Consider the following 26,818-nt stretch of genomic DNA (forward strand, 5'->3'; position numbering starts at 1 on the left):
TTTTCATTTTCATTTGTTTCCAAGATTTTTTTTTAATTCTTCTTCAATTTCCTCGTTGACCCATTCACTCTTTAGTAGGATGCTCTTTAGCCTTCATGTATTTGAGTTCTTTCCAACTTTCCTCTGACTGAGTTCGAGTTTCAAAGCACTGTGGTTTGAAAATATGCAGGGAATGATCCCAATCTTTTGGTACCAGTTGAGACCTGATTTGTGACCCAGGATGTAATCTATTCTGGAAAATGTTCCACGTGCACTAGAGAAGAATGTGTATTCTGTAGCTTTGTTATGGAATGTTTTTTTATTTATTTTTTTAAAGATTTTATTTATTTGACAGAGAGAGAGACACAGCGAGAGAGGGAACACAAGAGGGGGAGCGGGAGAGGGAGAAGCAGGCTTCCCGCTGGGCAGGGAGCCTGACGTGGGGCTCAATCCCGGGACCCTGGGATCATGACCCGAGCCGAAAGTAGACACTTAACGACTGAGCCACCCATTTTATTTATTTATTTGACAGGAGAGACACAGCCAGAGAGGGAACACAAGCAGGGGAAGAGGGAAAGGGAGAAACAGGCTTTCCACTGAGCAGGGAGCCCGATGCAGGGCTCGATTCCAGGACCCTGGGACCATGACCTGAACTGAAGGAAGACGCTTCATGACTGAGCCACCCAGGCACTTCTGGAACGTTCTGAATATAACTATGTAGTCCATCTAGTCCAGTGTGTCATTTAAAGCCCTTATTTCCTTGTTGATCTTTTGCTTAGATGATCTGTCCATTTCAGTGAGGGGATTATTAAAGTTCCTTACTGTTATTGTATTATTGTTGATGTGTTTCTTTGATTTTATTAATTGGCTTATATAATTGGCTGCTCCCTTGTTAGGGGTGTAAATAATTACAATTGTTAGATACTGTTGGATAGACCCTTTAAGTAAGATATAGTGTTCTTCCTCATCTTTTATTACAGTCTTTGGTTTATAATCTGTCTGATACAAGGTTTGCCACCCCAGCTTTCTTTTGATGTCCATTAGCATGATAAATGGTTTTCCACCCCTCACTTTCAATCTGGCAGTGTCTTTGTTCTAAAATGAGTCTCTTGCAGACAGCATATTGAAGGGTCTTCCTTTTTTATCCAATCTGATACCCTGTCTTTTGATTTAGCCCATTTACATTCAGGGTAACTATTGAAAGATATGAATTTAGTGCCATTGTACTGCCTGTAAGGTGACAGTTACTATATATTGTCTCTGTTCCTTTCTGGTCTATGTTACTTCTGGGCTCTCTCTTTGCTTAGAGGACCCCTTTCAATATTTTCTGCAGGGTTGGTTTGGTGATTGTAAATTCTTTTAGTTTCTGTGTGTCCTGGAAACTTTTTATCTCTCCTTCTATTTTCAATGACAGCCTAGCTAGATAAAGTATTCTTGGCTGCATATTTTTCTCGTTTAGTACCCTCAAGAGTTTAAGTTTCTAATACCAGTATTACTACTCATATATACTGGCTTTTGATTACATCACACACACAAACATTAAAATAATTATTCAATTTATAAGAATCAAACTAGGGTGCGCCTGGGTGGCTCAGTCATAAAGCGCTTGCCTTCGGTTCAGGTTATGATCCCAGGGTCCTGGAATCGAGCCCCAGCAGGGAGCCTGCTTCTCCCTCTCCCACTCCCCCTGCTTGTGTTTCCTCTCTCGCTGTGTCTCTTGTCAAATAAATAAATAAAATCCTTAAAAAAAAAAGAATCAAACTATTATGACAGGCAATCACCTCAAAATCATGATAATCATAACAGTCCCAGTTCATTCTAGTTTGAAATCTACTTTGAGAATTCTAAGTTATAAAGTTTGTTCTGTCTTGTTTAAGTATACAATAGAATTTTTCATTTTACTTATCAGTGACCCACAAATATCCTGTGAAGAGCTTCCCATATTTTTTTAAATATGTAAAAATACATCTCATGCCATACTCACCTCAAAGGTTTGAACAAAGAAACACTTCAACCAGTAAAAAATCCCATAAAAAATTACATTGTTTCCATATTCACTTCTACAACTAAACATACATAACCAGTGCCAATTTTTTAGCCAACCTGTTAAAATGTAGTATTTATTATGCACTACGCATACTATATATACTTCCAACCTTATTACTCCCTAATCTTCACAACAATCCTTTAAGATTTATGATCTAGGGATGTCTGGGTGGCCTAGGTGGTTCAGTGGGTTAAGCATCTGCATTTGGCTCAGGTCATGAACCCGGGGTCCTGGGATCGAGCCCCACATCCGGCTCCTTGCTCAGTGGGGAGCCGGCTTCTCCCTCTGCCTGCTGCTCCCCCTGCTTGTGCACTTTCTCTCTCTCTGACAAATAAGTAAATAAAATATATATTTTTTAAAAAGTGCAGAGTCTTCAAAAAAAAAACAAAAATTATCTATTTAACAAAAAATGAAACTGCCTGTCATAAAGGTGAAGTAATTTATTAAGGAACCCACTACTTATACATTATAATTGCTGTGCTAGGTCTTTTTTCCCCCTACAACCACTATGCTATCTCATCCACTTAAATGACAGTAATCAGGCTCTTTCCTGTGAAATCAATAAAACTCTTCTTGCCCCAAGGATATATGTTGCATAAATATAATTAATTATATTTAAGGTTATGTTTCAATTTTTCTAGTCGTTTCCTTATTTTTCACAAGCTTCATCACAGTAATGATAAACTTAATTAATATCAGTGATCCACAGTTTAGACCTTGAGAGAGATGAAACAAGCAGCCTTCTATAAGTCATGATCATAATTTAAGAGTAAATTTGTATTGTAATGCACATACCTGATTCTCCATTTCTGGCAAGACAGCACTATTCACCTGTTCTCCCTTTTTGCCTTTCAACAACCGGTTGAGGTCCTGATAAATATCTTTTGTAAAAAAGTCAGCTCTTTTTCTTTCTGTGATCAGAATTCCTCCTCTCTGAATAACCTATTTTACAAGAAATAATTTAAATTACTTCAAGAAAAGGAGTTAAAAAAGAAATGAGAAAAAACTATACCACAAATACAGTAGCAACAGCTTCACCAATTATTAACCCACATTAAATTGTTATACAATGTGCAAGACATTGGTAACATATAAACAAGTATTTTTAAAATCTATAAGCTAAGTTTCCATGGAAATTTAAAATTAAGTTCACATAAAGCTTTCAAAAAATAGTCCCAATAGTAAAAACTCTTAACAGAGTAATACTTGCAGAATGTTGCTTAGATACCATCTATGCTAACAATGCCCATCACAGATTTGCTCTTTCCCAAGCAGTTTGTATGGCATTTGCAGCCCAAAAAAGAAAAGAATCCTTAGAGGATACAACATCCCTTAAATACTTAAATAAAGCACACACACAATCAGTACAATCAAATTTTTTAAAAAGACTCGGTAAAATAAGAGGCTACACGTCCCGCCTGAACTATCAAAAAATCCTGAAGACCTACATCTTATTTGATAAACCCATGCTAAACACAGTAAGTAATAAATTGGTGGATTTTTAATAGACCTGAATAACCTCCCGCCCCCAACTGTGAAAGCATTACTTTTTATCAGATGTGATCCCCTTAAGATGACATTCTGTTACTCTTTTAGGAAGGAAGGAAGGAGAGGGGGAAATGATCTGAAGCAGAACAAGTCTTCAACAATAAACAGCCTGTTCTAACGCCCTCTTAAAGATACAAAGTTCCTGGGGAGCCTTGGTGGCTCAGTCGTTCCGCGTCTGCCTTCGGCTCAGGTTGTGATCTCAGGGTCCTGGGATTGAGCCCCACACTGGGCTCCCTGCTCGGCAGGAAGCCTGCTTCTCCCTCTCCTACTACTCCCCCTGCTTGTGTTCCTGCTCTCCCTCTCTCTCTCTGTCAAGTAAGTAAATATAATCTTTAAGGGAAAAAAAAAGATACAAAGTTCCTGTGAAAGATGAACATCAACATTTTCCTCAAAATACGTTACTGTATTTAGATATAAAAAATTGACTTTTGAAGTTGTTTTTTTTTTAAATAAAACAGTGTCTATCATGTTAATTAGTCTTTCCTAGGCTTAGATTTTCCTCCATCACTAACTTGATTCCCTTACCTGCCTCAGTTTTCCCATGTCTCCAGCAGTCTCTCCTCCTGGTAAAACACATTCCTTTGGTCCAATCTGAATCAGGAGAGCCTCCAAATTGGAGAACTGATCATTGTCGGGGAACTCACAAAGTCCTAGCTTCCGCTGTATGGAGTCAACATACCCAACTCCGACCTGTCTTTGGCCATCAACTGTAGATATTTTAACACCCACAACACCAATGGAAGCTGACATATCATTGTTACCAAAGAGAATGTCTTCAAACTGAGAAAGATTACCTGGAGAAGCCTTAACAAAGATAAAGAACAATTTTAAGAACTGTTGACTGTACTTTAAAATTTTACTAGTAAACAAGCATTACCCAACCCTGACCAATTTTATTAACAAAATTTTCTCTTACAAAAAACTGCTTATAACAATATATTCCAATTATTATTATCTTGTTTTCTATAAAGTATCCTCCCTATTTTTCCAATTATTTTCAGGACACTGGGTCATATCTAAAAATAAACATATCAAAAGAGATTTTCAATTTGAAATTTGGCACTGGATTTATACACACATAATCATTAAGGTGTTCAAAGTGATAATCCTATCAATGGTATGCTTAAATTTCTATGTCCTGTGAAAATATCTACCTATTAGTTGCACATACCAGTATTTTCACTGACTATACCACACAGGAGACCAGTAAAATTAGCCAAAAATGCTGACCTCGGAAAGTCAATTCTCTATCAATATATTTATCTGTAAAAGGCAGAGATTGTTCCTTTATCAGCGATTTCCAAATACAGATTGTTCTATATCAGTGATTTCCAATACCCAGAAATACAGGGTCCTCGACCTATTTTCAATATTTCAAAAAGATTAGAAATCTCTCTTTAAGACTACACAGGTCAACTAAAGTTTCAAGTTTCTTTGCTTTTGGCTGAACTTGTGTCAGGTCAGTGGTGACACTACGTATTTCAACCTGATCAGAAGCTGAAATATGCTGGTAGCATATGGCATTTTTCGGGGCAATTGACGGCCCATGCTATGATACAGGAGATCGTCACAAACTGTCCAAATGACCATGGTGACAGCCAAACTTAAACAACCAACAGCCATCAATAGTTCAATAGTTCCTGAAGGTCTTTAGCATCATAGTCATGACAATCAATTATTTTTTATAACATGATTCTAAATATCCTATAACTATGGATTGTTGATTAAAATCTGGATCAAAAATGAAATGAAGGGGGGCACCTGGCTGGCTCAGTCATAAGAGCATGGGACTCTTGATCTCAGGGTCGTGAGTCTGAGCCCCATGCTGGGTGTAAAAATTACTTAAAATCTTTTTAAAATTTTTTATTTTGCTTATTTTTTTTTTTTTTTAAAGTAGGCTCCATGCCCAATGTTTAAACTCATGATCCTGAGATCAAGAGCTGCATGCTCTACCAACTGAGCCAGCCAGGCACCCTTTAAAAAAATTTTTAATGAAATGGAAAAAGCATTATCTTGCATTCAAATTTTAAAAGCAGATTCAATTGCAAAGGTAAACAGTACTTTTACGTATACACTTTGGATTTGCAGATTATGAAGCACACCTTTAAAAAACTCTCAAAAGGGAACCAGTAGCTAATAAAATTGGGTTCTTGAGGGTGCTTGAAAATGATTAAGACTGGTAACCTGTGAACTAAATGGTATCCAAGGTCTTTTCCTGCTCTGAACATACCACCGAGAACATGAGAAAAAAACCAATCATAGAGATCAACTATTTTAAATATCACTAAACTTTATCATAGAATCAATAAGCTAAAAAATGTAATGATAAATCAGCTTTTGCAGTTTTAGATCTGAACTTAACATGTCAGGATGAAGATACCACCTTTTTAATCTGATAAAAATAAATAACTGAAAAAATTTCCCCAACCTAAAAGGTAGGGGTTAAGGAGAATTCATCTTGAAGGATTCTGATATGTCAGAGTGAGGTGTGATGGGCTGATAATCAAGGTAATCTCTTAAATTTAGGATTCCACATTTTGGTGTTACTGAGTTCTGTGAAGAATGAGATAGAAAACATCACTTTGTGGTACCCTCAATTTTCTATTAAAATCTTTCAAGACATAGGCTAAAACTCTAAGTAAAGGCCCCACCATTCTCAGGAAAACACCAATGAAAATCCCCAGGAAACTCTATGAAGTTAAATGCTAAATTCTCCCACCCAGATATAATCTTCAGTAAATGTCTACATTTACAAAGGTGGGCAGGGGAGGAGGACACACTATGGAACAAAGATTGAAGAAGATTATATTTGGGGCGCCTGGGTGGCTCAGTCGGTTAAACATCTGCCTTCAGCTCAGGTCATGGTCCCAGGGTCCTGAGGACGAGTCCTGCATTGGGCTCCCTGCTCAGCAGGGTGCCTGTTTCTCCATCTGCCTGCTGTTCCCCCTGTTCATGTTCTTTCTCTCTCTTTCCCTCTGACAAATAAATAAATAAATCTTAAAAAAGATTGTATCTGGGGTAGTACCAAGATCAAATGTTTAAGTATTCTATTAAACTTCACAAGGAAAACAAGACAAAAAAAAAAATCAAAGGACTTTCAAATTGGAAAACATTAAAAAAAAAAACCTTCTAATTTTACTGCTTATGCAGAAACAGATACAAGAGAAGGTTGGGAAATTTGCCAAGGACACCCAGAGGGACAGAGGAGAAAAGAACATATGCTGACTATAAGCCCAGAGCACTGTCTCCCTTATCACACATTTATTTCCTTTCGAGAATAAATCTCACCTCCCCAACTACATTCTAACCATTAATTTATTCCAGTATTATTGGGAACCTACTCTGTAGGCACTGCATTTGAACATCAAACACAGGACCTTACAGACTCACAACGAAGGAATCATTATACAAAACCAAATAGCACGACTACCTCCATGAAGGCAGAAGCATTCATGTCAGTGAGCCTTTCTAAGGACATCAAGAAATAGGATCACCACTAAAATCCCTGACTTATAAAAAATTAGAGAGTTAATGGAAGAGAAAGGATATACAAAGATACAAACACATTACAAACGAGTACAAATGAGGGGCGCCTGATTGGCACGTGACTCGACTGTAAATTCAAGCCCCACGTTGGGTGTAGAGATTATTTTAAATTAATAAATAGAGTTTAAAAAATAAAAAAAAATTGAGAATAAAAAAAGGGGGGGGGTGCCTGGCTGGCTTAGCCGCTTAAGTGCCAGACTCCTGATTTCTGCTCAGGTCATGATCTCAAGGTTATGAGATTGAGCTGGCCTTGGGGCTCCTGCTCCGTGGGGAGTCTGCTTGAAAATCTTTCCCTCTGTCCCTCCCCTAACTTGCTCTCGAGGTCTTTCTCAAATAAATAAATCTTTTTTTTTTTAAAGATTTTACTTATTTATTTGAGAGAGAGAGAGAGAGAGAGAGAGAGAAAGGGATAGAGAGAAAGCACAAGCAGGAGCCCGATGTGGGGCTTGATTACAGGACCCTGGGATCATGGCCTGAGCCAAAGGCAGACACTTAACTGATGGAGCCACCCAGGTGCCCCTCAAATAAATACATCTTTAAAAATAAAATAAAAATAGGGTGCCTGGGTGGCTCAGTCTGTAAAGCATCTGACTCTTGATTAGGTCACGATCTCAGGGTACTGGGATAGAGCCCCACGTCTGGCTCCATGCTCAGCATGGAGTCTGCTTAAGATTCTCTCTCTCCCTCTCCCTCCGCCCCTCCCACTCATGCTGTCTCTCTCAAATAAATAAAATCTTCAAAAAAAATTTTTTTTAAATCTTAAAAAACAAATGTGTATAAATGAGATATTCGGGATACAGTAAATCTGTGTGATACTACTTTAAAAACAGTAAAATCAAATTGTTGTTTAATGCTGGTATTCAATTTTATGTAAAGTCTATTTTATTATTTAGGTTTCAGGGATACTGACAAAACTCACTTTCATAATAAGGATTTACTGAATTTCTATACTGCTATAAAACTGTGATTTTAAAAACCACATGCTAAAGAGTATTTATTTCTCAAAGCATTTTATTATCACAACCTGGTTAAAATATGAAAACACACAATAGAATTCCCCCACATCTTTATTTTTTCTACTCTTCAAAATCATAACCAAATTAAAGAGGAAGATAATTACCTTAAATGCCAGATACCAATCATTCTCCTTTGAGGCTTTATTTCCAGCTCTATTCTTATAAACTTCAACTCTATACTGGCGAACTAGAAGAAGATCTTTTACAAAAGATTCAAAATTCATTTTACTAAGCACAACACTCTCCAGAGTCTTTGTTCCTAAAGAAAAATATTAAAAATACATGTTACAGATTTGAGGATTTAAAGTAGTAAGTGTTCAAATACTCAACACAATGGCTACCCCGAGGCTAAATTCTTCTCTCAGTAATTCATTCCTTCAATAAACTATTTATCAAGCACTTAATACTCGTCCCAGTTGAAGGGTATAAAAAGGTGAAGAGATGCAGCACCCCACTCGGCCCCCTTCTGTGGAACCTACACATCAAAATAAAAAATTAAGAAGATACAAAGATAAAAGAATGAGTATATACATACATAGCTAAACTTACTTGTCCTTTCTTATAATTGGTTTCTCAGAAGTCTGAATAAAAGTCTTATAACTATATTAGCATTTGTACGGAATTAAAACTTTTTCCAAAAAGTCCAAAAAATTAGTCATTATTCATTGCAAAATGTTCTAGGTAACACAGATCAAAATTCAAAGGTTCAAAAAAGTACAGCAAAAAGGAGCCTTCCCCTTCACCACTGATTGCCTACACATCCAATTCACCAGCCAAGTGCTATCAAGTTTATAAAATATATTCCCAAACACAAGCTGTGCACACACAAGCACTACTTTGTTCCTCTCCTATATCAGTAAGTGCATACTACAAACACTGTTCTGTATATTGGCTTTTTTTTAATTTTAATATATTCTGGAGGTTGTTCATCAGTACAATCAGCTCCTTTCTGTTTACAGCTGCAAACATTCCAATGACTCTGAGGATATTCTATAATTTAGTCTTACTGATGGACATAATAGAGTGTTTCCAGTCTCTGCTATTACAACAATGCTGCATAAATAATCTTGTACATGCTTCACTCTCCAAACATGTGAGTACATCTGTAAGATAAAGCCCCTAAACTGGAAATTATCAAGAATATGAGTGATTTTGATAAATATTGCCAGACTATTCTCCTTGGTTGGCTATGGCAATTAACACTATCATCCATAAAGTATGAGTGCATCTATTTCCCCTATCCAATCAACAGAGTTTTAAAACTTTCTGGTCTTTATCTGAGATCACTAGTTCTCAACTGGGAACAATCTTGTTTCTCTAGCAGACATGTGCCAATGTCTGGGAACATTTGGGTTGTCACAAGGAGGGAGGAAAGGGGAGTACTAATGGAATCTAATGGTGAGGCAGAGATGCTGTTAAACATGCACAGGATAGCCCCTCACAACAACAAATTATTCAGTCCAAAATATCAATAGTGCCAAGGTCAAGATAGGAAAGTGTCCCACCTTAGTTTTGATTTGCAATTACCAATTTCCTACAAAATTAATAAAATCACCCATACCACCAAATGGAATAAAAACTCAGTTTTCATACATTAGAGGTAATACCAATTATTCACTTAAAGGTAATACTTGGGGGTGCCTGGGTGGCTCAGTCAATTAAGTATCTGCCTTCAGTTCCGGTCATGATCCCAGGGTCCTGGGATCGAGTCCTGCATCGGGCTCCCTGTTCAGCAGGGAGTCTGCTGCTCCCTCTCCCTCTGCCTGCTGCTGGGTCTACTTATGTGGACGCTCACGTGCTCTCTCTCTCTCTAATAAATAAATCTTTGAAAAAATAAAAATAAAAAATAAAGATGTAAACTAAATTTTTTTTAAAAGATTTTATTTATTTATTTTACAGAGAGAGACACAGCGAGAGAGGGAACACAAGCAGGGGGAGTGGGAGAGGGAGAAGCAGACTTCCCGCTGAGCAGGGAGCCCGATGCGGGGCTCGATCCCAGGACCGTGGATCATAACCTGAGCCGAAGGCAGACGCTTAACGACTGAGCCACCCAGGTGCTCCTGTAACCTAAATTTAATTAATAGATCATGCCAAGTACAAATATCAAATATAAACAAGCATAAAAAATTAAATGACATAAGGCAATCGTTCTGTACAGCTAAGGACAGCTGAGGCTTCCAATATCCCTTTCATTAGTTACAAGTACTAGCAAGAATTCCCACTGTCAGACACCCTGAGAAAGGGCTCAAATCTTGCCTCTCCAAGGTTCTTCCCTAGAACATTCCTCATTACCTCATCCAGGACTGGCAAACAAGTATCTATAGGGACCAGGCAGGTACCAAACAAGCAAAGGAAGCCAAAAGAAGAGCAACAACACAGCTGACATGACAAGTGGCTTCAAAAGAGACCATATGGAGTGGTGGGAACAGTGACAAAAAGAAAGCACATCAGGGTAAAGGAAGAGTCTAGACTATGTCAGAGAGAGCAGCCGCTCAGCTCCAAACCACTGCTGAACTGCAGGGATATTTACACCCCAAGTTTTCAACTGTGCAGATTTTTCAGAAGCAGCTCAAAATATGAATTTTTTCCCTGAAATCTCCCAATTTTTAAAATATAGGCAATCAGTTCAAACTTAGAGCAAAACACTATATAGGCCACCAGTTTTCAACTCAGTATGTTTAACAGTCATATTTTCTTAGAGACTTGAATAGACTGCTGTTTCTTTAGCTTGCATTTTTTTTAGCTTTTTAAAATGTTTTTAGCTTGCATTTAGAAAGCAAATTATATGAATATTATGTTTACTCTAGAATCCCATTCAACAAGGCCTATACTCACATTCTCAGAGGGATGTGCGAGACCAAAGGCCTCCAGCCTGCAAAAGACTTCTATCTCCCAACTAACAGTCACTCAGGATCAGAACCTGAGTGGAATGGTCAGCCCTACCTAAATTATTTCCTGGTTTGGGGGCGCCTGGGTGGTCAGTAGGTTACGCATCTATCTTCGCCTTGGGTCATGATCCTGGAGTACTGGGATCGAGCCCCACATCAGGCTCCCTGCTCAGCGGGAAGCCTGCTTCTCCTCTGCCTGCCGCTCCCCCTGCTTGTGCTCTCTCCCCCTCTGTCAAATAAATAAATAAAATCTTTAAAAATAATTAATAAATAATTTCCTGGTTTTGCCTAGCACTCATCCCATTTTGCCCGAGCCTCTCTTAGTTTTAATACTCAAAGTCCAATGGTCCAGAAGCCCCCTCAATCCCAAGCAAATCAGAACAACTGGTCACCCTACCAATCCATCCAGTTGAATTCGACATGAGTAACATTATTCATTATAAAGACGTCATAAAAATAAAAATGAAGGGAAAAAAAACTTGCTCAAGAAAAGCAGCAGAGGCACCTGGGTGGCTCAGTCAGTTAAGTTTCTAACTCTTGGATTTGGCTGAGGCCATGATCTCATGGTTGTGAGATCGAGCCCCAAGCTGGGTTCTGTGTGGAGTCCACTTTAGATTCTCTCTCTCTCCCTCTGCCCCTACCCCTGCTAGTGCAGGGTCTCTCTAACAAATAAATCTTTAAAAAACAAAAAACAAAAAACAAAGAAAAGGAAAAGCAGCAAACTAGAGTTAATACAAAATCAGAGAAGAATTTCTCCTAAAGGCACTGATAAACGCCACTGTATTACCAGCAACTTCCAGTAAATACAAGACATAAAAAACACTGTTTTTCAGGGGCGCCTGGGTGGCTCAGTGAAGCGTCTGCCTTCGGCTCAGGTCATGATCCCAGGGTTCTGGGATCGAGCCCCACCTCGGTCTCCCTGCTCCGCAGGAAACTTGCTTCTCCCTCTCCCACTCCCCCTGCTTGTGTTCCCTCTCTCGCTGTGTCTCTATCAAATAAATAAATAAAAATCTTTAAAAAAAAAGAAAACAAAAAAAACCCCACTGTTTGTCATATCATCCTTAAAATTAAAAGGCAAAACGTAAAGTCCAACTCAGCAAAAACAAATCTGAGAGGGAAAAAAAAAAAACATTAGTTTGGCAAAATTCTGAAATAGCTCTTAAGTCATTAAACCAGTAGGATGTGCCTGGAGAACTGTCTTGCCAGCACAGGGTTTTTAAAGTACCTGAAATTGAATGCCACCACAGGATGAACAAGCACTCTCAGATACACAAGCCCCACCACTCCCTCTTACACCCAACTACTCTGCACATCACTGTTGTCTACCTGGTTCTAGATAGAAGGATTCAGAGCAATTTGGTCTCTTTAATAATGAGGCTTTCAACAGGAACACAGATTCGTAACAGTGATGATTTCTTAAGAGTGGGTGGGGTGAAGAGACAAATGAGGTGATTCCCCTCCCTCCATGGCCTCCCCTATCTCCACTGCTAATGTACAATCAGGCTGCCCAACTGCCAAGGTTATCCTCCAAAGATACTATTTCTCTCAAAGGAGTTTTTGTGACATACTGGGTGGCAGTGCATTAAGTCTTATTTACTGACAAGCACCTAAAGTATAGCTACTCTATGTTGCTGGTAAGAGACTGGCATTGTAGGCTTTGTCTAACCAGCTAGGAAGTAAAACTGACCTCCTGGTGTGAAATAAGGGGAATAGGAACAGAAAGCTACCCAGCCTCCACCTGGGGTACCGCAGAAAGAATAGCCTCAGGTTCGTACAAGATTCTTCTCTTCAAGAATAATTTGGAGACCCCAACCTCACTCAGCTGACAATTACCATGTGTCTGCTACATGTGGACGTTGTCCCAGGGGCTAGGGTTCAGAGGCAGGCATTAGTTAAAACATAGATCCTGCTCTCTAAGAGCTTTCAGTCTATTGGGATAGACAGGCAATAGGTAGAATAAATGCAGTGTCTAGGGTAAGGAGGAGATCCAAGAGCCGGGAATACCTAAGAGGGGCAGGGCAACTAACCAGGCAGTCTTAACATGGGAATCAACGAAGGCTTCCGGGGCGCCTGGGTGGCTCAGTTGTTAAGCGTCTGCCTTCGGCTCAGGTCATGGTCCCAGGGTCCTGGGATCAAGCCCCGCATCGGGCTCCCTGCTCAGCGGGAAGCCTGCTTCTCCCTCTCCCATTCCCCCTGCCTGTGTTCCCTCTCTCGCTGTGTCTCTCTCTGTCAAAAAAATAAATAAAATCTTTTTAAAAAACAAAACAAAACAAAGGCTTCCAAAGGGAGATGCTTTCTAAGCTGAGTTTTGACAACAAAAGATGCACAAACTAAGTAATTTTCTTTTTCAGGGACTCAACATTCCTTATTTATAAATTGGAGCTAGGTACTAACTCATCTCACAGGGCTTTTTTATAACAATGTGAGTACTAGATGTTGAAGATTGAAAGTAGCTAAAAAGATGTAAGTCTAAATGCGAACAGCATGAACCAGATAGAGGAAACAGAAAGTACCTCTGAGAAGAGGGGACTGGGATCCAGACCAAAGCAAGAGGCTCATCTTTTCACTGGCACAATAGGGAGGAAAGAATGGGTACAGATGAAATTAAAAAGTATAGGTTCAAGAAATAACCCAAATGTCTGTGAACTGGCAAACGGGTAAAAACAAGATATGGTATATCCGTACAATAGAATATTATTTGGCAATAAAAAGGAATGAAGTATTGATAACAGAGATACATCTTGAAAATATTAAGTGAAAGAAGCCAGTCATGAAAGACCACATATTTTATGATTCCATTTTTTTTTAATTTTAGTTATTTGAGAGAGAGAGCACACACATGCACGCATGAGCAGGGGGAGGGGCAGAGGGAGGGAGAAGCATACTTCCCGCTGAGCAGGGAGCCCAATGTGGGCCTCTATCCCAAGACCCTGGGATCATGACCTGAGCCGAAAGCAGATGCTTAACAAACTGAGCCTCCCAGGCGCCCTTATAATTCCATTTTTATGAAATGTCCAGAATAAGCAAATCTAGAGAGATGGCAGGCTAGTGGCTGCCTAGCATTGGGAGAATTGGGGGGGAGGAGGGGTGACTGCTAATGGGTACAGGGTTTCTTTTGGGGACAAAAATGTTTTAGAAATTTACTGTGGGGGCACCTGGCTGGCTCAGTCGGTAGAGCATTCATCCGACTCTTGATCTCAGGGTCTTGAGGTCAGGCCCCATGTTGGGTAATGATTAAAAAAATAAAAATAAATAAATAAAATCCACTGTGGTGGGGCACCTGGGTGGCTCAGTCAGTTGAGTGTCCAAATCCTATCTCAGCTTAGGTCTTGATCTCAGGGTCGTTGAGTTCAAGCCCCATGCTGGGCTCCACACTGGGCATGGAGCCTACTTTAAAAAAAAAAAAAAATGGGGCACCTGGGTGGCTCAGGTCATGATCCTGGAGTCCCGGGATCGAGTTCCACATCAAGCTCCCTGCTGAGCAGGGAGTCGGCTTCTCCCTCTGACCCTCCCCCCTCTCATGCTCTCTCTCTCTCAAATAAATAAAATCTTAAAAAAAAAAAAAAGATGTACTATAATGATGGTTGCTTAACTTTGTGAATATACTAAAAACCCCTGAATGATAAAACACTGAAATGTATACTTTATATGTGTGAATCAAGAATAAATAAATGTGTGAATCATATTGTATGTGAATAATACCTCAACAAACCAGTTATATTAAAAAAAAAAAGTAGGGGCGCCGGGGTGGCTCAGTTGTTAAGCGTCTGCCTTTGGCTCAGGTCATGATCCCAGGGTCCTGGGATCAAGCCCCACATCGGGCTCCCTGCTCAGTGGGAGGCCTGCTTCTCCCTCTCCCACTCCCCCTGCTTGTGCTCCTATTCTCGCTCTCTGTCAAATACATAAATAAAATCTTTTAAATTAAAAAAAAAAAGTATAGGTTTGAGAGCAGGAAATTGATGGGAGTTCTAACAACTTCTGTTTTCTACAGTCAGAGACAAGTTCGACTGCTAAAGAATGCTGGAAAAGGTCACAGGCTCGGAGATTTGCCTCAAGTCCAAGTACATGGGATCCTCATCAGTTATTTATAGTTCATCAGGCGTTACAGTCCAGATATAAGTTACCGCTCTAGGGTCATTTCTGCAATAAGCAATGCTGCCTAGAAACGTAAGTAACCTTCTTAACTTGATCACGGTTTCCAGGTGGAATAGAGAAGCACAGGAAAAGGTTTTGTTAACCCTTTACCTAAATGGTATAATAATAAAATGAAGGAAAATTCCTCCCAAAAAACAAGTATTGGCAGCCTTACATTCTTTAAAAAGATGCTCAGTTACACCGCACCTTGCACAGTGAAAACTGCAAGACACCCACTTTGGGAATCCCCGGGACATTTGTGAGTCCCTCTCTTTCACTTGTATCAGCCAATTTCTAGTAACAAATGATCAATCTTTTTATAACTGTTATTATCCAGGGCGACTGGGTGGCTCAGATGGTTAAGTGTCTGCCTCCGGCTCAAGTCATGATCTCCAGGTCCTGGGATCCAGCCCCATGTTGGGCTCCCAGCTCAGCGGGGGAGTCTGCTTCTCCCTCTCCCTCTGCTTCTCCCCCTGCTTGTGCTCTCTCTCTCTCAAATGAATAAATAAAATCTTTAAAAAAAAAATTTACTGTTATTATCCTACCCAAACACATATTAGGACAATCCTTTACCTAAAATGTGTTTGGCATAAACGTCTAACCTAAGAACTACATGCTTAGGAATAACTCACATTTACTTGCTAATCTCTGAAAAATTAAATTCACCTTTAACACTATTATCAACATGAATAGGTGACTGTCGAGATTATTCTTAGAAATGTGCCCAGTAAACACCTACATTTTAACCTTCAAGAGCAATGAAAGGAAAATTTTTGTTTTTTTAAAAGTCTATACTCCAGTATAGAAGATTCTGGATATTCATACTAAATTTCCTTCCCAATAAATGGGTGTAATGCTTAGCTTCCATTATTCCTTTCATAATCTAAATTAGAAAAATAAAAGCATTAGAATCATTAACAGGTGCTTAGAAAAATCAGTGATTCAATTTACACAAACATACAAGTACGTTTATAACTTTTTACATCATTTTAAATGCTTAAAAGTTATTCTCAACTGCATAATACAAAAATAGGAGAGCTAAGTGCACTAGCCTTGAATTTCAAGTTTAAAACTGGAAAGGAACTTAGACCATCATTAACTATGAAGCCATCCCTCACTATTTCTGGCTGGTCTTCACTGATCCTAATCTCCTCTTGCCCCCTTCTAACCCATCCCCCATCCCCCCCCCCATCTTACAGCCAAACATCCAACACACCACTCCACCTTAAGTCATCCAACCTCTGGGGCCTACAGCATAAAATTTCAACTCAGTACAACAACAAAAAACCTTTCATCCTCTGACCCCACCCACCTGGGCTACCCTCCTCCGGGTTCTCTGCTCCAGAGCCACCAATCTGCCTCCTTTCAGGCCCTCTCCCCAGGAAAGTGTAGTCCTTCAAAACTCAAGTGGAATTTAGCTTCTCATCTAATGCTTCTTCTGTGGTCTCCAATTGTTGCCATACCTGCTTCTATGCCTCTTCAAAAACTTGCTATGGCGCACACCTCCACAGTTCTTCACCTTCAGTTATTATTTCTGCCTTGCTCTCCACTAGAGTGAGGTGTGTGAAGGCAGGGATACTGTCTTTCCAACTGTCCATAACCCTGACATAGCAGCACTCAAACTTTTGTCTGATGAATGAAATACTGACATTCCATCAGCATGTGGCAAAGGCAGGACTAGAACCCACGACTCCTCACTCCCCCCAGAATGCTCTTTCCATCATCACAACGATGCCGGGGAGTAAAGCAATCAATATAAAACATCTAGAACATCTCGCTCACATTGGGTGAGAAGTCTGTAGCCTTACAGGGGGAGATGATGAGGGGGAGATGGGGTCGGATTACGGAGGGCACGCAATGCCGAGCTGAGGCAAAGACATACGTGACTAGCCCAAAGTCACGCAGCTATTAAGTGGAGGCGCCGCGACGTGAATCCAAGAAATCTGGCTCCAAATTCGAGGTCTAACAGCAACCCGTTCCAGATCCCCACACTGAACCAGAGGTGTTAAGTGGAGTGTGGGCAAAACCACACTGGTGACATGAAATGGTCTCCCAAACCCCCTACTTTAAATCTCACTCCCGGACCGGAGTTTGCGGGGGAGATTTACAGGGCCAAGGCGGGGCCGTGGGCAGACACCCACGCGACTGCTGTGCAATTAAAAAGAACAGTGTATTAAAACGCCTGCCAGAGTGAACGCTCCCCCCGTGTCCGTTGTTAGTTCAGGTCTGGGGCCGCTGCAGAGGGACACGCTCAGGGCGGAGGTGGGGCAGGGGCGGATGGCGCCCCACTCGGCCAGGCAGCGGCCGGCGAAATCGCCATCCCTGGGAGACACCGACGTCCCCGCCCCCGTGCCTCCTCGCCCGAGAGCCCGCTCGCCGCCCGCGGCCTAGGGGGAGCCCAAGCCGTCCCCGCCCTCACCTGCCGGCCCTATGTACTTGACTACCCCCTGGGTCTTGAACACTTCTCGGGCAGCCAGCAGCGCGTCCTCGTGGTGCGCCGTGTAGAAGTCGCCCCGGTCGAAGAGGCGCACCGTGGTGGTCGGCTTCTCCGGCATGGCCTGGAAGAAGCGCACGAAGCCGACTTCGGCCGCGCTCTCCAGCTGCAGCGTTTCCTTCGGCTGCACCGCCATTTCGGAACCTCTTCACCGCCTGCCAGAAGGAACTACGCGACCCCGCACCCCCTAAACTGTTTCCCGCCTCCCTTCCCTCCCTCCCGTGCGGCGTCCGGCCTTTGCTGAGACACCCAATCACACCCACCGCTGCACTTCGGTGGGTGGGAGTCCGCCGCGGCAGCCAATCATAGGCGGACGCGGCCCAGCTTCCCGCGCACGGTGGTAATTCTGTCTACTGCGCACGCGTAAACCTAGGTCGCGCGCAGACCCTGCAGACGGCCGACATTAGAAGATTTCAGGTCAGGTGTTTCTGCAGTGCTCGCGTGGAATCCGGGTGGGTAGGTAGTTAGGGAAGGCGGCCAAGTGGGCCTATCTGGCGGTTTTGAGTTTAGTACTCGGAAGCATGAGAGTGAAATCAGAAAGAACCTCGAGAACAGGAAAAACCAGCCTTTCTCCCCATCACTACATTTTTTTTAAAACTTCACCTCCTCTCTGAGCACTGAGTAATGTATAGAATCGTTGAATCACTATATTGTACGCCTGTAAGTAACATAACACTGTACGTTAATACTGGAATTAAAAAAAATAAAACTGCACCCCACTCTCCCTAACAGCCTTTCCTTTTCCTTTTTAACCAACTGCCAACATCAAGATTATAGGTTTTTCCATAACCTCCTTATTGCTCTGTACTAGCCACATTCTCGTTTCCTCCATTCTTTGACTCATTCAAAAACATTTTTTTTTTAAAGATTTTATTTATTTATTTGACAGAGAGAGATTGGGAACACAAGCAGGGCGAGTGGGAGAGGAAGACTCAGGCCTCCAACTGAGCGGGGAGCCCGATGTGAGGCCCAATGCGGGCCTCCATCCCAGGACCCGGGGATCATGACCTGAGCCGAAGGCAGATGCTTAACGAATGAGCCACCCAGGAGCCCACATTCAAAAACAAAACGATGTGCCTTCAATGTGCCAGCCTCTTCTAGAATCTGAGGATCACTAGTAATGTTCAGTTTGCATTCTAATGAATGAATTCAGATGATACAGTAAGTAAATGTATAGTAAGTAAACTGTTAGAAGATAACTGCTCAGGTGAAAAACATAGGATGAAATTTTTTTTTTTTAATATTGAGCAAAACTGCGGGTCGGGCGCCTGGGTGGCTCAGTTGGTTAAGCGACTGCCTTCTGCTCAGGTCATGATCCTGGAGTCCCGGAATTGAGTCCCACATCGGGCTCCCTGCTCAGCAGGGAGTCTGCTTCTCCCTCTGACCCTCTTCCCTCTCGTGCTCTCTATCTCTCATTCTCTCTCTCAAATAAATAAATAAAATCTTTAAAAAAAAAAAACCTGCGGGTCAGGATGTGTCCTGCAGTTAGCTGCCTTAGGAATGGTATTGCACGCTCCTGTTAAGCCCACCCTTAAACTGTGGAAGCAGCCCCAACCTGGACTCAGCTGCAGAATTACCCCCGGGGGCTTTTCAAAGATATTCCTGGGCCCCACCCACATATAAAGGCTTGGAATTTTTGAAGGTGGGGTGTTGGGATGTTTTTAAAAACCTCCTTGGGTAGTCCTGACAATCAGTTCTGAAACCACTGGCCTGCAAGTTAAAATTCAAATACCTTGGGAAGCAGAGGAAGTGGATCATCCAACTGCAGACTACTTTGCAACAGACTTGCATCTCCCGCAGCCTGCAGTCCTTCTAGCCTCTCACTGCAGCCTCTGGGATCTGGGCCAGTAAATTCCCTTTCCCCGTGCCTGGCTCAGTCCATAGAGCACAAGACTATTGATCTTGGGTCCTGAGTTCAAGCCCCATGCTGGGTTGAGTGCTTACTGAAAGATAATAATTATAATTAAAATAAATTCCCCTTCCCTTTCAACACTTGTGGCTCCAACACAAACTTGGCCCTCTTCTGGAATGGCCCTTTCCTGCTCTTTGTCTAGCAAACTGCTAGTCATCATTCTGTCTTCCAGGCCCAAATGTCTCCTCATTCAAACCTGCCCAGTTTCCACAGGTATAATTAGTTGCATTATCTTCTGGAGTACCACCTTATTCATATTTATATTATAACAATATTCGCTGCATTGTTTTAGAAATACTGTTCACCTCTTTGACTAAGCACTTGGAGAGGACACCAGTGGGTGTTTATAGTTAATGATAATGGCTACTGTTCATCAGCATTCATGGACTGTCAGGTGTTTCCTTAGTTTTACATGAGTTTACTGTTTTAATCTTCAAAACTCTTGGTATTAGGTACTATTGTTATTCTTATTCGACAATGAAGAAATTGAAACTTGGAAATGTGAAGAACTTGCCCAAGATTACAGAGTTGGTAGTAAGTGGTAGAGCTAGAGTTCTGTCTTGCTCCAGATTCTGTATGCTTAACCATCTGTGTGATGTCATTTTTTTAAAATATTGGTGTGTTGGTGCGGTCTGGAGCCGACAGCCAAGAAAGAATTCTTGAGACATCTTCGGTGCAAAAAGGTGGTTTTATGAAAGCACGGGACAGGACCCGTGGGCAGAAAGAGGGATTGTGAGGGGCAACTGATTATATACCTTGGGGCTGAAGGGAGTAAAGAAAAGGGAAGTTCCAAAAGGATTTTCATATGCTAAAGAAGACTCAGGATCCTGGAGGGATGTTGTAATCTGTCTATCTCAAGTATCTGTCAATGGGCTGCAGGTTATAAGGACGTTTAATTTTATCTCCATTTCCCTCTGCCTTTGTTTCCCACATCGTGTATACCATAAGGCCTGGCACCTATTGGGTGTGCAGGAAATGTTTGTAAATGAATGAACTATGGCTCACAATAACCGCTTCTATATAACTTGTCTTTGAGTGTCATCTCATCTCTCCCCTTTCCTAGTTCACATTCTAAATAGTCAGTTCAGAGGGAGGCAGCATGGTAATAATAATACCTACCTCCAGGATTGATGTGAGGATTAAAGGAGGTAATAGCTTTGAAAATATTTTGTAATCTTGGAGCCTCTGGGTAGCTCAGTCGGTTAAGTGTCTGACTCTTGATTTCCACGTGGGTCATGGTCTCCAAGTCATGGGATCAAGCCCAGTGTTAGGTTCCACGCTCAGTGCAGAGTCGGCTCGGGATTCTCTCCTTCTCTCCCTCTTCCCCTTCCCCACCCCCACCCCCTGCATGCTCTCTCCATCTCTCTCTATAAAATAAATAAACAAAATCTTTATATTTTGTAATCTTTTGTAAACAGCTGAGCAAGGAGCCTGATGCAGGACTGATTCTAGGACCCCAGGATCATGACCTGAGCCGAAGGCAGACACTTAACTGACTGAGCCACCCATGCATCCCAATAAATAAAATCTTTTTTAAAAAAGTAAGGCCTATGTATATGCTGCCTACAAGGGACTCATCGGAAATCTAAAGACACATGCAGATTGAAAGTGAAGGGAGGGAGATGCATTTGTTATGCAAATAGAAGTTAAAAGAAAGCCAGGGTAGCAATACTTATATCAGACAAAATAGACTTTAAAACAGTAATACAATAATAGTAGTGGACTTTAACACCCTACTTACATCAATAGACTGATCATTCAAATGAAAATCAACAAGGAAACAGTGGCTTTGAATGACACACTGGAACAGATATATTCAGAACATTCCATCCTAAAACAGCAGAATACATATTCTTTTTAAATGAACATGGAACATTTTCCAAAGTAGATCAAATATTAGGCCACAAAACAAACTGAACAAATTCAAGAAGATCGAAGTCATACCATGCATCTTTAAGATTTTATGTATTTGAGAGAGAGAGTGAGCATAAGTGGGATGAGGGGCAGAGGGAGAAGCAGACTCCTCGCTGAGCAGGGAGCCCGATGTGGGGCTCAATTCCAAGCCCCTAAGATCCAAAGGCAGCTGCTTAACCAACTGAGCCACCCAGGTGCCCCCCATGCATCTTTTCTGACCACAATACCATGAAACTAGAAATCAACCACAAGGAAAAAATCCGGAAAGAGGACAAATACAAGGAGGGTAAATAACATACTACTAAACAATGAAATCAAGAAATCAAAGAGGAAAGCAAAAAATACATAGAGACAAATAGAAATGAAAACACAATGGTCCAAAATCTTTAGGATGCAGCCAAAGATGTCTAAGAGGGATATTTATAGCAATACAAGCCTATCACAAGAAGCAAGAAAAATCTCAAACAACCTAACCTTACACCTAGTGGAGCTAGGAAAAAAAAAGAAGAACAAACAAAACCTAAAACCAGGAGAAGGGAGGAAATAATAAAGATTAAAGCAGAAATAAATGAAATGGAAACTGAAAAAACAATAGAACGGATCAATGAAACCAAGAGCTAGTTCTATGAAAAGATCAACAAAATTGATAAACCATTAGCCAGACTCATCAGAAAAAGAAAGTAACTCAAACAAAATCAGAAATGAGAGTGGAGAAATAACTGACACCACAGAAATACAAAGGATTAGGAAAGGATATGAAAAATTATATGCCAGCAAATTGGACAACCTAAAAGAAATAGATAAATTCCTAGAAATATATAACCTCCCAAAACTGAATCAGGACGAGATAGAAAATTTGAACAGACTGATTACCAGCAATGAAATTGAATCAGTAATCAAAAACTCCCAACATGGGCACCTGGTTGGCTCAGTGAGCAGAGCATGTGACTCCTGATCTCAGTGTTTGAAATAAAGCCTTACGCTGGATGTGGAGCCTACATTAAAAAACAAAACAAAACAAAAAAACCCTCCCAACAAATAAAAGTCCAGAACCATACAGTTTCACAGGTGAATTCTACAAACATTTAAAGAGTTAATACCTATTCTTCTCAAACTATTCCAAAAAGTAGAAGAGGAAGGAAAACTTCTAAATGCATTCTATGAGGCCAGCATTACCCAGAAACCAAAACCAGATAAAGGCACTACAAAAAAGAGAACTAGAGGCCAGTATCTCTGATGAACATAGATGCAAAAAATCCTCAACAAAATACTAGCAAACAGAATGCAACAATACATTTAAAAAATTCATTCAGGGGGCGCCTGGGTGGCTCAGTTGGTTATGCAACTGCCTTCGGCTCAGGTCATGATCCTGGAGTCCTGGGATCGAGTGCCGCCATCGGGCTCCCTGCTCGGCAGAGAGTCTGCTTCTCCCTCTGACCCTCTCCCCTCTCATGTGCTCTCCCTCTCTCTCTCTCTCATTCTCTCTGTCTCAAATAAATAAATAAATAAATAAGAGCACCTATTTAAAAAAAAAAATTCATTCAGGACACCTGGGTGGCTCAGTTAAGCATCTGATTTTGGCTAAGGTCATGAACCTAGGGTCCTGGGATCGAGTACCACATCAGGCTCCCTGCTCAGCAGGGAACCTGCTTCTCCCTCTGCCTGCTACTCACCCTGCTTGTGCTCTCTCTCTCTCTCTCTCTCAATCTGGAAAATAAATAAATAAAATCTTTAAAAAAAATCATGCACCATGATCGTGGGATTTATTCCTGGGATGCAAGAGTGTTTCAATATTTGCAAATCACTCAACATGATATATCACATCAATAAGAGAGAGGGTAAGAATCAGTGATCATTTGAATAGATGCATAATAAAACATTTGACAAAGCACAACATCCATTCCATGATACAAACCGTCAACAAAGTAGGTTTAGAGGGAACATACCTCAACACAATAAAGGCCACATATGAAAAAACCCACAGCTAACATCATACTCAATGGTGAAAAACTGAGAGCTTTTCCCCTAAGGTCAAGAACAAGACAAGGATGTCCACTCTCACCACTTTTATTCTCTCACTAGAAGTCCCAGACACAGCAACTGGACAAAAAAAGGAATAAAAGGCATCAAAATTGGTAAGGAAGAAATAAAACTTTCACTATTTGCAGATGGCATAATACTACATACAGAAAACCCTAAAGACTGCACCAAAAATAACGACTAGCACTGATAAATTAATTCAGTAAGGTTGCAGGAGACAAAATCAATGTACATAAATCCATTGCATTTCTATGTACTAATAATAAAGCAGAAGAAAGGGAAATTAAGAAACCAATCCCATTTATAATTACACCAAAAATAATGAAATACTTAGAAATAAACCTAACCAAAGAGGTGAAAGACCTGTACTTTAAAAACTATCAAGGAATGGGGGCACCTGGGTGGCTCAGTTGGTTAAGTGTCTCTTGGTTTCAGCTCAGGTCATGATCTCAGGGTCATGAGATTGAGCTCCTTGTCAGACACCACTCAGCGTAGAGTCTGCTCAAGATTCTCTCTCTCTCTGCCCCTCCTGCTCGTGCTTGCTCCTTCACTCTCTCTCCTCTCTCAAATAAATAAGTAAATAAAACATTTTTTTTAAAAAGCTATCAAACACTGATGAAAGAAATTCAAGATAACACAAACAAATGGAAGGATATTCCATGTTCATGGATTGGAAGAACAAATATTGTTAAAATGTCCATACTACCCAAAGCAATCTACAGATTTAATGCAATCCCTATCAAAATACCAACATCATTTTTCACAGAACTACAATAAACAATCCTAAAATTTGTATATAACCACAAAAGACCCTGAATAGCCAAAGCAATCTTGAAAAAGAAAAACAAAGCTGGAGGTATCACAATTCCAGATTTCAAGTTATACTACAAAGCTATAGTAATCAAAGCAGTATGGTACTGGCACAAAAATACACATAGATCTGTGGAACAGAATAGAAAGTCCAGAAATAAACCCGTAATTATATGGTCAATCTTCGACAAAGGAGGCAAGAATATCCAATGAGAAAAAGACAGTCTCTTCAACAAAAGGTATTGGGAAAATTGGACAGCTACATGCAAAAGAATGAAACTGGACCAATTTTTTACACCATACACAAAAATAACTCAAGATGGATTAAGGACTTAAATATGAGACCTGAAACCATAAAAATTCCAGAAGAGAGCACAAGCAGTAATTTCTCCGACATCAGCTGTAATAACATTTTTCTAGAAGTGTCTTCTCAGGCAAGGTAAACAAAAGTGAAAATAAACTACTGGGACTGTACCTCAAAATAAAAAGCTTCTGCACAGCAAAGGAAACTATCAACAAAACTAAAAGACAGCCTACTGAATAGGAGAAGATATTTGCAAATGATATCCGATAAAGGGTTAGTATCCAAAATATATAGAGAACTTATATAACTCAACACCGGAAAACCAAACAATCCAATTTAAAAATGGGCAGAAGACATGAACATTTATTTCTCCAAAGAAGACATACAGATGGCCAACAGACATAGGAAACGATACTCGACATCATTCATCATCAGAGAAATGCAAATCAAAACAATCCGATATCATCTCACACCTGTCAGAACGGCTAAAATAAAATGAAAAACAAGAAATGGGACACCTGGCTGGCTCAGTCGGAAGAGTGTGTGGCTCTTGATCTCAGAGTTGTGAGTTTGAGCCCCATGTTCGGTGTGGAGATTACATAAAAATAAAGAGTACATTTATTGTGGTGAGCAGAGTAATGTACAGAATTATAGTACACCTGAAACTAATATAACACTGTATGTGAACTATACTGGAATTAAAGTTTTTAAAAATTGAAAGTTTGATAAGAAAGGACAAAGGAATGGTAGTTTGTTAGGGAGGTCAGTGGGAATTTTTAGAGGAGTTTGGGGGCATGTTTTAGGATGACAGAAAAGAGTTATGAAATTATGTTGTACCTATCAGAAGTGTATTTGTAGAGGACAAACTTTCCTCTATCCTCTTAGGTTCAGTTCTTGGGAGTATGTGAATTAAACTGACAGAAGGCAGATTAACAGAAGAAAAGGCACAGTTTTTAGTAATACTATATCCACAGGAGTAGAAAATATTAATAAGCCTAAATCCTGAGAACATCAGTGTTTCAGAGTGAGTGGAAGAGGGAAACAATCAGGGGAGACTAATGCCAATTATGCTAAAGAAGAAAATCAGTAAACAACATACTGGGGTAGGAAATGGGAGAGTCATCATGATAAGCTGTGGAGAGATCACATGATTAAACACTGGGGAAAAAGGACCATTGGCAATTAGTAGGTCAGTGTTGTCTTCAGAAGAGATAGGACAGAAACTTGAGGGCATGGAGTTGAAGAACGTGTCCTTATCGATTTATTGCCTCTTACCTGCAAATTCACTCTTTTCGCCTGCTCTGTAAAAATGCACCCAAAGCTTTGTCAGTGGAGGATGCAGGACAGACCATGCAAGAAAGGGTAGTTCGCTCCTCTTGTAACACCTGCTATTTCCCCAGGGCACAGCCCCCAGGGCTTCTCCAGCACACGGCTGCTCCTGCAGGGGACAGTAGTCAGCAGCTTCCCCGAGTACCTGCTCCCACACCCAAATTATAAAAAGCAGCTTTATGGAGGGCCTTTGGTGTCAGGAAGGACACCTCCTCATGAACAGCTTTTCCCCAGCACCCTACAGCAAGGGTCAACAAGCTCATTCCGTGAAGGACCAGGATGAGTATTTTAGGTTGTGCCAGCCACTGGGTCTGACACTACTCAACTCTTTTCGCTATAGTGCAAAAGAGCCACACACAATAAATAAGCGTAGCTGTACTCCCACAGAACTTTATTGATAGACACTGACATTTTTTATTTCATGTCACTTGCACATACCAGGGAACATTCTTTTCAAATATTTAAAAATGCAAAACCATTCTTACCTCCCAGACTATGTAAAAACAGGTGGTGGGCCAGGCTGTAGTTTGAGGACTCCTGTCCTAGCCAGCAGGTTTTCAGTTGAGCCCCTCCAGTGCAGCCTCAAGGCCACTTCCCTGCTCTTCAAGGAGCCCCATTGCCCTCCCACAAGGTCCGGATCTCAGCCCAGGGAGTGGGGTTTAGGAGGAAGTAGAGCTCTTCCTTGGGTGCTCTCTCAGCCCTAAGGGTAATGGCTGCTCCTTGTTATCTATTCCCATTTTCTTTACTTCCTACTAGCTGTATCAATTTCTATTGCTGCCTAACAAATTGCCACAAAGTCAGCATCTGATGACCATAAATCTTTATCATCTCAGCTCCCATGGGTCAGGAGCCTAGGC

General features: G+C 40.9%; 1 protein-coding gene across 1 annotated transcript in view; it reads right to left on the bottom strand.

Annotated features, from left to right (window-relative positions):
- MSH2 (mutS homolog 2) overlaps positions 1-17,869 on the bottom strand; it is a 75,375-nt gene extending 57,506 nt beyond the window's left edge. Inside the window, exons 1-4 of the mRNA XM_027623498.1 lie at positions 17,578-17,869; positions 8,241-8,395; positions 4,100-4,378; positions 2,822-2,968 (exon numbers count right to left, since the gene is read on the bottom strand). Coding sequence (XP_027479299.1) covers positions 2,822-2,968; positions 4,100-4,378; positions 8,241-8,395; positions 17,578-17,788 — 792 coding nt within the window. The 5' untranslated portion in view covers positions 17,789-17,869. The remainder of the gene's footprint in view (positions 1-2,821; positions 2,969-4,099; positions 4,379-8,240; positions 8,396-17,577) is intronic.
- Between the last annotated feature and the right edge of the window lie 8,949 nt (positions 17,870-26,818).

Source organism: Zalophus californianus, chromosome 8 (assembly GCF_009762305.2).
Source record: "Zalophus californianus isolate mZalCal1 chromosome 8, mZalCal1.pri.v2, whole genome shotgun sequence".
Lineage (NCBI taxonomy): Eukaryota > Metazoa > Chordata > Mammalia > Carnivora > Otariidae > Zalophus > Zalophus californianus.